General features: G+C 32.7%; 1 protein-coding gene across 2 annotated transcripts; it reads left to right on the forward strand.

The window, feature by feature from the left end:
• Positions 1–596: 596 nt before the first annotated feature.
• LOC124845784 (tubby-like F-box protein 2) lies at positions 597–9,424 on the forward strand. 2 transcript variants are annotated; one of them, XM_047322956.2, is made up of 6 exons: positions 623–747; positions 4,800–4,902; positions 7,198–7,573; positions 7,651–7,738; positions 8,228–8,357; positions 8,453–9,424. In XM_047322956.2, the coding sequence occupies exons 3-6, from the start codon at positions 7,220–7,222 to the stop codon at positions 9,123–9,125; spliced, it is 1,245 nt and encodes a 414-aa protein (XP_047178912.1). In that variant the 5' UTR covers positions 623–747; positions 4,800–4,902; positions 7,198–7,219; the 3' UTR covers positions 9,126–9,424. The 2 variants fall into 2 exon arrangements, with proteins under 2 accessions (XP_047178910.1, XP_047178912.1); XM_047322954.2 differs by lacking the exon at positions 4,800–4,902 and having other exon boundaries at positions 597–747.
• Positions 9,425–16,095: the final 6,671 nt, after the last annotated feature.

Raw genomic sequence — 16,095 nt, forward strand, 5'->3', positions numbered from 1 at the left:
TTAACATTGATCTAAGAAAAAATAGACATTAAACCTTTTTAAAAATTGTAGAAATTACATTAAATAAAAAAAATTCAATCATTGTTATAAATTTAGGAGAAAAAACATACTATATATTAAGTCTTACAAATAATAATATATTGACATATATCTTACTATTATAATGTAAACTATTATTATTATTATTATTAGAATGTTACAAATTATAATTATAGTTTTCCTAATTTACAATTTTTATTAATCATATAAAATTCTCAACATGATTTATTTTATATTTAAAATATTTAAAAGGATATTATCACGAACTTTAGATCATTTGGTTAAGGAATATAAGTTTCAAGATTGATTGGTAGATAATTTCTTTTTTCCTGTGATTTTAGTTTATACATTTTATAGAACTTACATTTTATAGAACTTACAATTAGTTTATACATGTTATTTATTGTAAATTTTAGTTATATAAATATTTACTTTGTATAGCAGAGGAGCTTATCATTATTCTCTCGTAATGATCAGAAAGATGGACACGTGTAGGAAGGCACAATTTATGAACAGTGGAGATTCCTGCACTAGATTTCATTCAATAAATAAATAATGCTCACTTTTTCTACTAAAAATAATTTTAAAAAAATGGTGGAAAGATAATGTGCATCCGTTTCAAACCACACGATTTTGCGACCTTATTTTGGACCCCCGGTGGCGGTAGCGGTGGCCGGCGATTGATAGTGGCGTTGGAGTATAACATGGGTACTACTCCTTTCTTCTTTTACTTTCTCTACAACATCAGAGAACACTGTTCTTTCCTTCTTCATATCGGTTAATCGTGTTTCTCTGTTTTTACTGTTTCTGGATCCGTATTCTAGAAGCTTCCTTCTTTTCTCTCACACTTTTGCTCGCGACCTTCTGATTTCTCTCTACGATTGATATGAATTTTCATGCTTTTCTTCCTGGATCGATGCTCTCTCTTCGTTTTTATTATCGTTATTGGTATAAAAATAGATTCTCGTCTATTAAGTTGATTTCAACGACAGAACGTGTTTACATTTTGTAAGGATTGCAGATTTGATGAGTTTTATTTTTGACATCCTAGTGCAACTTTTTTTTTTGTTTTGTTCGTATTACCTTGTCAGTAGTAAAAGCACAAATCGTTATGATATTATTATATTATTTTGATTATGACCCAATATTAGTTAATTTTGGGGATGACTTGTTTCTAGTTGTTGTCTTGAAGTTGCAAGCATTGAATATAGAGCCATGTCTACATGCGATGTATGTATGTTATGTAGGAGTGAGATGATTATTTATTTAGGTAAACTACTTAGTCCTTATTTGTATAACCTTTTTATAAATACTTGTATGAATAAGGGAATATGAACTTAAAAATGCATTTAGTTTCTCTTCAAGTTAAAATTAACTAATGTACCTTAGGTTTTGGAGAAAGTTAAATGCATAAGTTGATTTTAGCTTATAAAAAAAGTTCAATTTGTTTTACCTTTTCTTATTTCTTTTTTCGTGCTTATGAAGAAGTTTATCTGAACAGGACCTTTATTTAGTACTTATTGATACTGTAAGATTGACTGTAGTAAATTAAAATAAAAAACTTATCTTGACTTTGATAAGTTTCTCTGGCAAACTCTGTGAAGTTAAAATTTACTTACACCAAAGCATATGTATGTACAAATTGTCGTTGTTTCTTTATCAGTTTTTGGCTTTTTAATTCTTGTTAGTAACAACTATATTGGAATTTTTAGTATGTGCAGGTGTGTCATTGTTTCAATTGTTTTTTTTTTCAGCCCAGTCAACAAATTGTATCTTTTGTCTCTAGTATTGCTGTATCGTCTGTTTGTTCTATCTTTCGGAGATTTTATCTGTATGACCAAACTTTCGTCTTTACCATGTTTTAGTATCATCATCTGTACTTGGTGTTTGAGTCTACTCACTGTCTATTTTGTTCTCTAGCTGTTTCATGACTGATTTCTGTTAAGATCAGTTTATGTTGTTAAGCCTTGTATAACAGTTTATGAGAGTATATTTGTGAGATTACATATTTGAAGCTTTTTGTAACTCATAGAGAGAGTATTTTGTAACGCTTTTAGAGAAATTGAGTATTCTGAGAGAATTCCACGTAACACCGAGAGAGAACTTGTTCTCGTTGATAGTGTGGCTTTTGTGTGGATGTAGATTGGTGTTGGTTAACACTCTTATTGAACCATGTTATATCATGTGTGTGCTTTGTTTCTTTGTTCTTTTCTTGTTTCTTGAAGTTCTTGATTAGTGAGCTTTACCATTTTATTGAATTGTTTCACATCAAATTTGTGGGGTGAGAGTGGAATGAAAAACCTCTATGGGTATTGCAAAATATGATGTTGAGAAGTTCACCGGGAATAATGATTTCAAATTGTGGTCGTTGAAGGTAGTAGCACTTATTGTTGAATAGGGTTTATGAGAAACGCTTGATGGTGAATCTAAGAATAATGCAACTATGATTGAGAGAGACAAGAAAACATTGTTAGAGAATGTTCAGGTGCAATTGTTTTGAGTCTTGGTGACAAAGTGTGTAGACTGGTGTGAAAGGGATTTGGACTAAACTTGAAGATTTGACTAAACTTGAAGATTTGTATATGGCGAAATCTTTGGTTAGTCATTTGTATCTAAAACAAGCTTTGTGTTCATTCAAGATGAATAGTGAACATCCCATTGATAAATAGTTGGATGAATAAATACAATTCACTTTGTTTTTTAGCAATTAAAATTGTCTTCTTCATGGCAAGGTTCTTCACAACACAATAAGAAGAGAAAAAAGTTAGCGAACAATTAAAATCTTTTGTATAGGTATAAGGCTATTTTCTGGGACATATAAAAATCCTATAATGCAATAGATGATTCTAAATGAGTACTCTATCACCATTAGCAACTATAAAACATCCTTTAATGCAATAGATGATTCTAAATGAGTACTGCTTATACTTTTGGATCTACGTATGGGTACTCTATCACCATTTGCAACTATAACGAGTTGTTCTTTGGTCATTTTGACGTATGAATTGAAGAGCTTAGGAAAATGAGTCATGTAATTGCTTTTGAATCAAACATCCAACACCTTGAGATAAACGATGAATAATATTGAATGTACTCTCACCTTTTTTATCTTTCATTAGTACGGTATATGATCTAGAGGACATAGTCATTGATTCAATTATTGTTTCCAAATGATGAAGTTTCTCTTTAAAAACTTTCATATTGGATATTGAAAAACACAAAAACAAAGAGATAATAAAAAGTTCAACATTTATTGCTTTGATTCATAATAAAAGAAGATTTTATTAACAACAAAACCACATCAGAGTCAAATGAGACGTCACCCCTTGGTGCTCAAGAGGTCCCAACAACCCTGTATGTCGTGGCACCGGGTGGGGCACACCTTTTTGGCCAACCACTAACCTCAATGATGATGGTGAACAACGATGGTTAATAAGGTAACAGAAACAAGAGCTTTGATACAAACTTGAACTAAGGTAAGAAAATAAAGAATTATTTTATTGATATCAATCGCACCAATAACATTCTTATCATCTATATTTGTAATCACCAAAATGTTTGCAAAAGGTAATACAAATATGTATAATAAATAGAAAGATTATGAAGATATTTTTCCCTAATTACTATGGAAATATTAAAAATATTTTTTAGCCTAATAATATATTATTTACAACATAGAGGTGATGCAAAGTTTGTGATTGTCATGAAGGGTGTGAGGAAAAGTGACTTGTATTCCTTGGAGGGTACTATAGTTACTGGTTCTGTGCTTGTTGTTGTTTAGAAATAATTGTTGAGAATTGAGTTATGACACAAAAGGTTAGTTCATATGGTGAAAGAGGTTTGGTTGAATTACAAAAACAGGCGTTATTTGCTGATAAAACACTTGACAAATTGAAGTTTTGTCATTACCACGTTTGTGGTAAAGCCTATAAGGTCAAATTCAATACAACACAACAAAGAACAAAAGAGACTTTGGATTATGTTCGTGATGATCTCTTAGTACCATCAAGAACTCTGTCACAGTCTTGGACAAGGTATTTCCTTTAGAGTAATGGTTGCTCAAAGAAATTATGAATCTATTTTTAGAAGACCAAGGATAAAGGTTTTGAGAATTTCAAGATGTGGGTGCATCTAATGGAGAATGAGACAGGGAGAAGTGTAAAGAGATTTAGAACGAATAATAATAGTCTTGAGTTATGTTTAGAGTTATTCAATAACTTCTGTAAATAGAATGGTATAACATGAAAGAACTATGGTTGGAACTGCTCAACAAAATGCCCTAATAGACAGATTGGATAGGACCATTTTAAAGAGTGAGATGTATGTTGCATAGTGCAGAGTTCCAAATATCTTTTGGGTTGAAGCAATTTCCATTGTTGCCTATTTGATCAATAGATGTCCATCAGCTACTCTGGAGAGAAAGACTACTGTGAAATCTGGTTAGGTCATTCTTCTAACCTTAAAAATTTGAGAATCTTTGGTTATGTTGCTTATGCTCATATTAGGCAATATAAGCTGATAATAGGAACTGGTAAATGCATGTTTTTAGGATATCATGAAGGGGTGAGGGCATACAACTCATGGTGTCTTGAACTGAGATTCAAGAGGTGTATTATCAACTATCATGTTATTTTCAATGAGATTGTGATGGCTTATAAATCAAAGGCTTTTGAGTTTGTTGAGAGTCGAGATGCCAAGATAAAGAAATCTAACTTTGATTGAGGTAGTGCCAAGAGTTTTCTCTGATTTTCTTTTGACAGACCATGATGAGTTGGGAGAAGATCTTACTAAAGAGCACCGAGTTGATGATGGTTAAAGTGTAGCACAAGGAAGGACCGGGAGAGTCATCAAACCACCAGAAAGGTATGAATATGTAAATTTAATTGTATTTCTCGTGTGGTAGCCAGGGAGGTATTTTGTAAGATGAACCCAATTGTTTTAAATTTGCTTTAGCAAGCTAGGAGAAGAAAGAATGATTGAACAACATGAATGAAGAGATGAAGACAGATAATCGTACGTGTAGGTTGATAAGGAGACTTGGTGCAAAGATTGATCAGTGTAAATGGATTTTAAAAAAATGATGAAATTCTAGGGATTGACCAGGGAAGGTTTAAAGGAAGATTGATTGCTAGAGGTTTTACTCAAAGGAAGGGGATTCATTATAATGATGTGTTCTCCCTCGTAGTAAAGCATAGATCAGAGCAAATACTCCTATTTTCTGAGTTTGATCTTGAATTGGAGCAAAAGGGAGTCAAGACTGCCTTCTTCTATGGAAATCTCTAGGAAACCATTTTTATGAAGCAACCATAAGGGTTTGAGGTGAATGGTAAAGAGGAACAAACAGTTTGATCAGTTTATGACTCAAATGGTTTCATGTGAAACAAGCTTGATAAGTGTGTTTATTTCAAACTCTTACCTGACAATCACTCACTGTAATATTGTTGCTCTATGTTGATGATATTTTTATATATCAAGCAATAGTAAGTCTGAAGTTGGGAAGGTGAAGACTGAGTTGAATAGTGTATGAGAAGAACTTGGAAACAATAAAGAAGGTCTTGGGGATTGAGATCATGGGAGAAGAAAAGAAGCTGTTATACCTGGCTTGGAGATCCACCTTAAGAAAGTCTTTGATAAGTTCGGAATGACAAACTTGAAAACTGTTTATTCACCTTTAGCTTAGCATTTGAAGCTAAGTTGTAAACAATATCGTAAGACAGATGAAGAGTGCGGTTATATAGATACAATTTCATATGCAATCATTGTTGGTCTATGGTGTATGCAATGATTGCACTTGACTTGATACTACTTGTGTCATGAGTATTATGAGCAAATTTATGTCAAATCTTGGGTAGGAAAACTGACAGACTCTTAAGTACATCATGTTACGAGGCACTTAAAGGGGGTCTCATGGCAGAGTTCAGTTTATGGTGGAACTAGAGTTTCTGTTAGAACAATTGCTTTGGTACAATTTTTAGATTCAAACTATGTTGGATGTCTAGATACTAGGATATCTCTCGCAGGTTATGTTTTCATTAATTATGGCTATTAGTTGGAAGCCAAGTTTATAGAAAGTGTGGTTTTGTCTATCACTGAAAGTTGAGAATATGGCCATATCAAAAGTTGTGAAGGAAGCATGTGGCTCAAGGGTTTTGTTGAAGAGCTGAGAATGCACTATCAAATTGTCATAGTGCATTGTGATAACATTTATTAAAGAACCGAGTTTGTCATGAGAGAACCAAACATACTGGCACTAAGTTGCATTTTGTAAGAGAGGAGATTGCCAAAGAATTTGTGAAGGTGAAGAATATTTCAACAAATCATAGTCCCTTTGATATGATTACAAAAATGCTTCCAAACTTTTAAGTTCTACCATTATTTGGGTTTGATTGGGAATTAAGTGTTGTTCTGGGCTTGTACCTGTTCCCTACCGAGTTTTAGAGAAGTTTGTTCATGAACTAAGGTGGAGATTTATTGTTTTTTGGCTCGGTCAACTAGATGTATCGACTATCTCTAGCATTGTGATATCACCTGTCTATTCTATCAACTGGTGAGTTTATCTTTAGGACCAAAGCTTAAGTCTATATTGTGTTTCAGTATCATCATCTATACTTGGTGTTTGAGTTGCTCAGTGTCTGTTTGTTCTCCAGCTGTTATGAAACTGATTTCATTTACAAATCAGTTAGTATGTTTTGTTGTTAAGGCTTGTATGTAGTCTTATATCCTTGCGATGGTTACATAGCAGTGCATCCAAGTGTGTTTGTGAGATTACATACCTGATATTTTCTGTAAGTCATTGGGAAGTCCCTTTAACTTATGAGACATAACTTGTTCTTGTTGATAGTTTGATTTTTTTGAGGATGTAGAATGGAGTTTGTTAACACTTTAATTGAACCATTTATAACTTGTGTGTGCTCTATTTCCTGGTTCTTTTCTTGTTCCTAGAAATTCTTGGTTTGTTCATTATTACGATCTGGGCTTTCTTGATTTGTGAGCATTCCCATAGAACTGGCGTGTTTCACATCAGTTTCTTTATCAGTCTTTGGCTTTCCAATTCTTCTTGGTATGAGAACACTTCAGTTGAATATATTAAAGCATGTTAGAATGGAATGTAGAAGCATTTTAATTTTGTTTGGATTGTTGTGGTTTTGTACTGTGAAGAGGATTGGTAAGCCGTGAGAACATGTTGTTGAGAAGCATAGTCCGTGAACTCAAGGAGATGAGAGATGGAATAGGAAGCACATCTAAGCGGGGTGCAGAAAGCAAGCTACGGCTCAGTCGAACAAAGTCACATATTGCTCCAGATGTTCTTGCAACTACATTTGAATTTATTCAACAGGGACAATGGGCAAATCTTCCACAAGAATTACTTTTTGACATAATCCAAAGGGTTGAAGAGAGTGAAACATCTTGGCCTGACCGAGCTGTTGTTGTCTTCTGTGCTTCTGTATGTAAATCTTGGAGGTCGATTACAAAAGAGATTGTCAAGACTCCGGAACAATGTGGAAGGATCACATTTCCTATTTCATTGAAGCAGGTAATAAATTCTTCACCCCTTTTCTGCCGTACTCTTTTACGTTTCTTATGTTTTTCTCCTTTTGTGTGTATGGATAGCCTGGTCCGCGTGATTCTCCAATACAGTGCTTTATAAGGAGGAACAAAGAAAGTTCTACATATCTGTTGTACTTTGGTCTGGTACCATGTAAGTTATTTCATTGCTGAAACCTTCCATCCCTTTTTTAAAATGAAGGGATATGATATTTCTCAACTTTAAATTGCTCTTTAAAAGATTGGCATTAGTGACTATGAATGTTAAACTTCATGGATTTTTTATAAATATTTTATTGTCATTTACTTTGTCGGTGTCAGCATCATTTTGTCTTTATATTTCGCTGTCTTTATATTTCCTTTGTGAAATTAGCAACTTGGCATCAACATAATTGTTAACATTAATATAGTGTGTGGCAGAATGCACGTTGCTTGGACATAAAATCTTATCTACATATATAACTTAAATGGTGGTTGAGTAAGATAGAAATGAACTTTAAACCTCTTTATGCATTCAAAGCCAAAATTTTGCTTTGTTTTCCTCCTTTCATGATCTATTTGTTGATCCATCTCACTGAAGTTTGATAGAGAACGAGGTTTTGATATTCTATTTGAGAAGCTTGTTTTGGCTTTAATTGTACAGCAGAGAATGACAATAACAAGTTATTATTAGCGGCCAAAAGGATAAGAAGGGCAACAGGCACTGATTTTGTCATATCCTTGGCCACAGATGATTTTTCCCGAGCCAGCAATAAATATGTTGGTAAACTGAGGCAAGCTTTTGGTCGATAGAAGCCTTACTTACCTTCTTTTCAATTTTCTCCTTGCCTCTTGTCATCTTTAATATTTGATGTTGTACTTTTGGCAGGTCTAATTTTTTGGGTACCAAGTTCACCATACATGACAGTCAACCTCCCCATGATGCTGCAATTCAACCCAATTGTCAATCTAGTAGGAGATTTCATTCTAAGCAGGTCTCACCAAGAGTTCCAGCTTGTAGCTACCTTGTTAGCACAGTTTCCTACGAGCTGAACGTCCTTTGCACTAGAGGGCCAAGAAGAATGCATTGTGTCATGAACTCTATACCCGTCTCAGCAATTCAGGAAGGGGGCAACGCCCCAACTCCAACTTCTTTCCCTCAAATATTTGATGAATCTTTTTCTCCATCACCAGCACCGAAAGAAAAAGTTCCAGTCCCCGATTTAAACTCTGCAAGCTTATCAGAGCCACTAATATCGAGCCAAGTTTCAACTGAGCAATTAGAACTGAAAAACAAGGCTCCACGATGGCATGAGCAGCTACAGTGCTGGTGCCTAAACTTCAAGGGTCGTGTGTCTGTGGCTTCTGTTAAGAACTTTCAGCTTGTAGCTGCTGTTGATCCATCTCATAACATTTCTGCTGAGGAGCAAGACAAGGTAATCCTGCAGTTTGGAAAGATTGGAAAAGACATATTCACCATGGATTACCGTTATCCGCTCTCTACCTTCCAAGCCTTTGCCATATGCTTGAGTAGCTTTGACACAAAACCTGCCTGTGAATGAGATTCATGACCACAACTTGAGCATCATCTGCTGAGTTGTTGATTGTCAATCATGGTGACGTGCAGCTGAAAATTTAGCTGTTCAGCCAGTGGTAACCTTCCCTTGAATCGGTTGTTGATTCTGGAATTTGTTCTATTTGTTATCTCCTGGTCGCCTTAAATGAAATTGTATGAAGTTTAATGATTTGTGTAATATATGTTCGGGGTATTCCTCCCTTACAAATGTTTTTGATTTGTTTAAAGAGTTTAATGGCAATGCCTTATTAATATAAAAACACCATCAATCAAGTTGCACGAGAATGAATTTTGAGGTAGTTATTATAAAATATCAATAAATTTGTCCTGTAGTGATTTAAGATTAGATAACCATGTAAATCTTTTTTTTTGAGTGTACTACTTTTTGCTTATGTAAATACTGAATTTTCAGTTAACATTCTTTGCAGATGTTTATAACGTTGAACAACTCTTTTAGCAAGAGATGAATATCATTACTCATTAACGCTCTTACAGGTGAATTGCTTGTACTTCATATCTTCGTTTAGCGAGAACTGGCTAAACATGTTTCTCTCCGTGCTCTTGTTTAGGTGAATAACAATTGAACCATTGGTAGACTTCATTTCTATTTGTGTTCCACTTGGCATTGTGGTTCAGATTCATGGTACAAGATACGGGTTTGGGTCAACTTGTTACCACACTAGTGCTCTATTAGTTTGGTGTTAGATTGTTCCCAAATAATTGCAAAGAAGGATTTGAGGGTGAAGATAAAATATTCGCATATCTAAGAGCGAGAGAATGAGAGGTATTGTGGGATAGAGTGATTTTTGAATCTTGATTAAATCAATTGATTTGAGGATGATAAGTTTGAAAATATATTTTTTACCCTTTACCTTTTCTTCATGTTTATAGTGTTGGTGTTGGAGTATTGCTTTCAGCAAGACAGATTCCGGGCTAACTCAATTTGTGCGAGCTATCTCATCCATGGGGACGCAACATTATGTATTTCGAAATGCAAAGCCCCTAGGATGGATGTTATAGACTCAGTTTGAAAAACTTACTACAAAGCTAAACGACTTCAACGATGTGATAAGATCAAGTAACTCTCATTTTGAGAAAATATCATCTATAATAGAGCGACAAATGGTTGCCATTGATAAGCACAATGATATTCTTAGTAAGCAAGTGAGGATGATGCGTCGTAACGCAACATTCCAATATACCGAGAGTGACGTATGGAAAATGTTAGCGACATGAATATACAAGAAGATAAACAATGATAAATTTTTTGTGTACAAATCTCGTCTACACCAAAAGATTAATAGACATGTCCACCCATCATCAATGAAATAAGTTACTTAACATGATGATGGGTAGTAGTTGAGTCCATGAATGTAACGAATACTTATGTTTGTTTTATTCTGTCATGAAACATTATGATTATGTACAATGTTCTTTTGGACTATATTATTTATGTTTGCATTTTAAATGTAGCAAGTGAGTGTTTACTTATTATTGTTTCTTTTCTTATATCATTGTTATTCTCATTTCATTGTTTTTAAAGTTAATCTTTAATGTTGTCATCATCATCATAAAAAATTCGTAAAAGTCAAAAGGGAAAACATTTGGTCACTAACACAAACCTTCTTACACCTAAGAAGCCATTACTCGAAGATGTTTTAGATCGACGACGTTTTTTTAGCAATTATCATTAGATAAAGCACTATGGAAATGAATTTTATATAAGAAGAATTATGGCACTAAAAATTTATGAATTATGATTCCTTTGTTACATTCGGTTTTTATTTCCATCATCATCTAGTATTTCAAGGGCTCGTTGACTTTGTAGCGTTAGACTGTTCATTATATACAAATTTGGTAAAAATGTTCTATTCAAATTTAAGGATCTCTGCAAATGGAAACCTACTAAGTGAGGTTAATAGGAAAAAATATTAAAATAAAACTAAATGATTGGTTTAATATTACCCATCTTAAGCATCAAGGTAAAAAAATGTTCTTTGCAGATTTACCAGAAGATCTACCCTTCGATCATGACATGACATTGGCTTCTATGGTGAGACCGAACATGCAAGGTCAATGTGTGAAGACTGTTGTTGTCTTAACATAAATGAGAATCTTCACTATGTTGTGGTGCATATATTGATTCAAAGTGGTGGTAATTTTACAAAATGGCTGCAAAAGATATTTTTATGATATAGGTGTTGAAATATAATGGAGTAGATATTTCAACTGACGAAAGCACAATTATTGGGTTGAGACAATATTTTTCCACAAATTCTTTGAAGAAGTTCAATATTGTTAATGTCAAGGTATATGACAACACGATCGTTCAATTAATGATGATGAAGGACAACTAGAAAAACAAAGTCTCGGGCTTGATGAATCTGTTGTAGGAACGCACCAATTTGGTGGTCAAATTCTGAATTCTTAAGTCAAATGTGGGAAAGGGTGCAAGACTTGCAAATCAGAATGCAAAGAATAAAAGATATACAAGGATTTATCCAACTTGACTCTAGATATAAACCAATAGATGATAGAAGTGAATTTTAGTGTCAATTTAATTTTCTAAAAATTAAAGGATTAATAAGGCTCTACTCGTATAATTGTATTATGATCTTCTTTGCTTCATTATATTCTAACAATTTTAATTATATTTTATTAAATATTACTTCTTAACTCTTTTTTATTGTCACTTCAACTTACTACTCTACAAATAAGATGAGCATTAAAGGAAGCAAATTTTCAAAGAAGACAAATATCTGCCGTTGTTGATCGACAACTTGTAGTTATTAAACGTCGAAATGTCTTCTTACTAAGAGAAACAACCTAATTGATGGTACTCCTTCATCATAATATATCACAGAACAAATTTCTCACTTATTAACAACAATAAGCATTCAAAATAACAACTTATTGAAACAATGCTTCAATTTTCTCTTTTCACACTCATCCCATACAAGATGTATAATGGAGATGACAACACAATAAAGTTGAAACTTATATAAATGAAATACATTTATTTTTATTTATCATAAATCATATTGTAACTTTTCATCGACCTATCTTATACATATTTTAAGTTGACTTTATTAATTTTGTGATCGTAAATATTTAATATCAATGAACCAACCAATAAACATTCATAGTCTTCCATAATTAGAATAATATTAATAAAAAAAATGGTATTCAAAATTACTAAAAAATAAAAATACCTTGTGTGACTAAATTATATAGTAAAAAAAATTATTATCAAAACATAATTTTTAGTGTGTTACCGAAATATATTGTATTATTTATTTTATATATATATATATATATATATATATATATATTTTAATTTTAGTATTTCAATTAATTTTTATATTACTATTAACATAAAAGATAATTTGGTAATTTTTATTTTTTATCTTTTAACTTTTTTTTACTTTATCATATTAGTCAAATCACTCACAAACTTTCACAAATTTTACTTTCAAATTTATTCATTATCACCTCCAAATCCCTTAAGAAAACAACACATATTTTAGTCTCAAATTTATTCACTCACTCTTTCTAAAGTCCATCGTCAAAAAGTAAACACACCCAAAAGTGAACACACCCTACTTGTAAGTAAACCCAAAAGGATCCATGATTCACATGCCATGATGATTATATTAACCTTTCTATTATTTATTAACTTAAAGAAAAAAAAGTAAATATTGAAAATAAATAGGTTTAATTTTATGGTCGAAAAATGTTTTTTATCCATCCAAATACTAGCCTACATCTAGTCTTTTTTTACTATCTTTAAATGTCCTATCAATAAAATAAATTACGGTTCCTTCTCATTTACCACAAGTACATAATCACTTAAGGTCAAAGATCTCGACAACACTCCTTCACACTTTACTTCAAAAAAGCTTAGGTAGCTCTGAACATTCTTAATCAAAATCCTTCTCTGTTCTCGCTCCAAACCGTCCAGTGTACCTATCAAAGGCACTCCGATGCTCAAGTCAGTGATTAATTCGATCAGGTGCCACAGTAAAATCTTAAATTCACAATAAATGTAATCACCTACCTTCTTACCTTTGACCTCTATTCATAGGTTTCGAAGTGGGCTTGTGATTAGTGAAATCCTAATCACGGCCCATTACCCATTAAATATTTCTTACCAGTAACCTTGTTTAGAAGTGATGTTTAGAGGTAATTGTTGTTGGAGGTCGTCCGTTTGGTCTCTCATTCTTTCATGACCGTGCGGTTGGTTAATAACATTTATTTATCTTGATTGTTTGACACGTGGTGGTGTTGAACTCAGCTTATTCAGTCAGTCGCTCCTCCTTAGTGGTATTGAGTCGATTCCTCTAAGTGATTGTATGACCATACTGTCAAAACTTTTATTTTTCCTTGAAATATAGAATGTAATTATTTCTTTTATAAGTCATTTCTAGTTTTTCCAACTATCTTGTAATCGTCACTTCTAAATACGATAAAAAAAGTTGTTTAATTCTAAATGCAAGTTGTCTAAGATACAAAACATTCAAAAGAGTGCATATACAAAAATATAACTAGTTATTGAAAAATTAAATAGCATTTTCTTTATTTATCATTCGATAAATGTTCTATGATCTAGTATTTAAGAACATGAAATAGAGTTGCATGCAAAACAAATTATCATTTCACTAAGAATTATTAATTGATGTAGCAAGTAACGGGGATTAAATAAACTAAGTCAACAATCGAAAAGTGATATTTAGATTATTATGTTCTTAATTAGAAAAAATCATACTCCAACTATCAAGTATAACTTTTAACATGATAATAAACGTTTGGTTGGAACATTAGTATCATAGTACACCCTTAATTACTTTGAAATCATTAGATATGGCTTTAAAGATGAGTATTTTAAATGTTAATATTTTACTATACATGATTTTTTGATTCAGAGGTGAGGTAAAATTTTGAAATGTTTTTAGTTTATTGTAAAATGTTAATAATTAAAATTTGAATAATAATGATATTAAATATTTATAATTAAGATTTTAAGAGTATTTATAGGTTTTGAACTCGATGACTCAAACCGAGTCAATCAATTATACATCACATTGTTTTTGAACGACCTAGAATTCCCCCACACTTTTAGTTTTGCACGTCTCTAGTCTTTTCTCCATATTTTATTTTTCTCTACTTTTTCCTTACGCTCGAGAACATATTATTGACTAGGCTGCCCAAAATGACCAATCTTCAATATTTTCTTTTTGTTATTATTTCTTATTTTCTCCAATTTTAGTTTAAACATCGAACTTAAAATGTCTTTATTAGGCTACCGACAACCTTTTTTCTTCTTTCCTCCTTTTAAGCGTGTTTACTAAATATTCACGAAAAAGTTTTCGTAAGTCTTTCAAGTCCAATATAAATTATAGAATATTGCATTGGAATCTTACGCATTTGGCCATAAAGATAATTGTTTGACAAGTCTTAGCTATTTTAGTTTGATCCCTTATACCTCATCAAAGTGGTCCATTTGGTACAAAAAAAGCTAAAGAGAAGAAAAAGATTGTCCTATTTTATGATTTAAAACACACGTCTCAGTTAACTAGCAATACTTCAAGTAACCTGCAAAGAAAGTCATCTGAAGTTATAAACCCCACAACTACAAGTCATCCGAAGTAATCTGTAGATTATATTCCCTAGCAGTGAAACAACATGAACCAATACTAGTTAATACTATCTTGGCGTTAGAGCCAATTTTCATCATAGTTTCCCTATGAAAAGTAAGAAACAATGATGATAAGCGTGGGAAAATTTTCACACAATGCACATCAATTTGTCAATAAATATAGAACTCTTGAAGCTGATCTTAGTTTTCAGATTGTGTATAATTTATCATTGTATTAAAAACTGAATAAAGTGTACACAGGATAGAGTGTTGAAAAATAACACTGCGCACGCATTAGAGATATTGCACTGTAAGAATTTGTGTGCTAATTCATTGATCGAGAAAGGCTATTAAATAGCCGTGTACAGACACAATATTGGACTGAATAATAACAAACGAATAATAATAGCCAAACCATCGTGACTGGGTTGCTACAGTGCAACCGAAAAACGAAAAAACAAACCACCAAACAAAACCGTGCTACAGTGCACAATAAAAACTAACTCCAAAAATAAAACCTACCCGAGTTGTTATGAGTATAAAAACAAGAACTCAACAGACCGTGACAAATTTAATGAAACGACAGAGCAACAGAGTCAAGCGAAATTACAAAAGATATCCTAATAACTTAAGTTTTTTCAACATGACCTAATCTAGGATGCCGAGAGACACATTTCAGAAACAGTGGGAACTTAACGGTGATGGTGCAAGCTAGTTGAACCAATCAACTTCCTGGAAGTATTCTACACAATGACACAAGAATCAAAGTCAAAAGACAATTTACAGTGTGGTGCGCGAATCAACTTATGTATGGAAATAAGGTTGACATGACATTCTAATACATAAAAGAACAAGGATTAAAGAATCATATAAAACAACAGTACCAGAAAAGGAAGTAGATACTTGAATATCATTGGGTAAAGTAATGAAAATAGGAGAAATAGATTTGCGAGAAACAAAACTTTGCAAATTGAAAGTAACGTGGTCAGTGACACATGTATCTAGAAGCCACTGAGAAGCATTTTTACCTTGGTTCAATTTATACGATTCTTGTTAAGTCAACAACGCAAAAAATGTATCCTTGATGAAAACGGTGAGAAAGGTCTTGCCATATGTCAAAGGCGATGTCTATCCAGATAATGGATTTGAGAATCGATTCATGCACCAATCGTTGAAGCCATAAGAGAACCATCGTATTGCAGCGGTCCCAAGGCTCACGAAGAGGATTGTTCGACAAGGGTTCTTGCAAAGTGTCGTTGTTGAATCTCAAATTGTTCTTGGACTTTTAGGGAAAGCTTCATGCTCGAGTCAATTCTTGCCA

This window comes from Vigna umbellata, chromosome 1 (genome assembly GCF_029865625.1).
Source record: "Vigna umbellata cultivar VRB3 chromosome 1, Vumbellata_1.0, whole genome shotgun sequence".
Lineage (NCBI taxonomy): Eukaryota > Viridiplantae > Streptophyta > Magnoliopsida > Fabales > Fabaceae > Vigna > Vigna umbellata.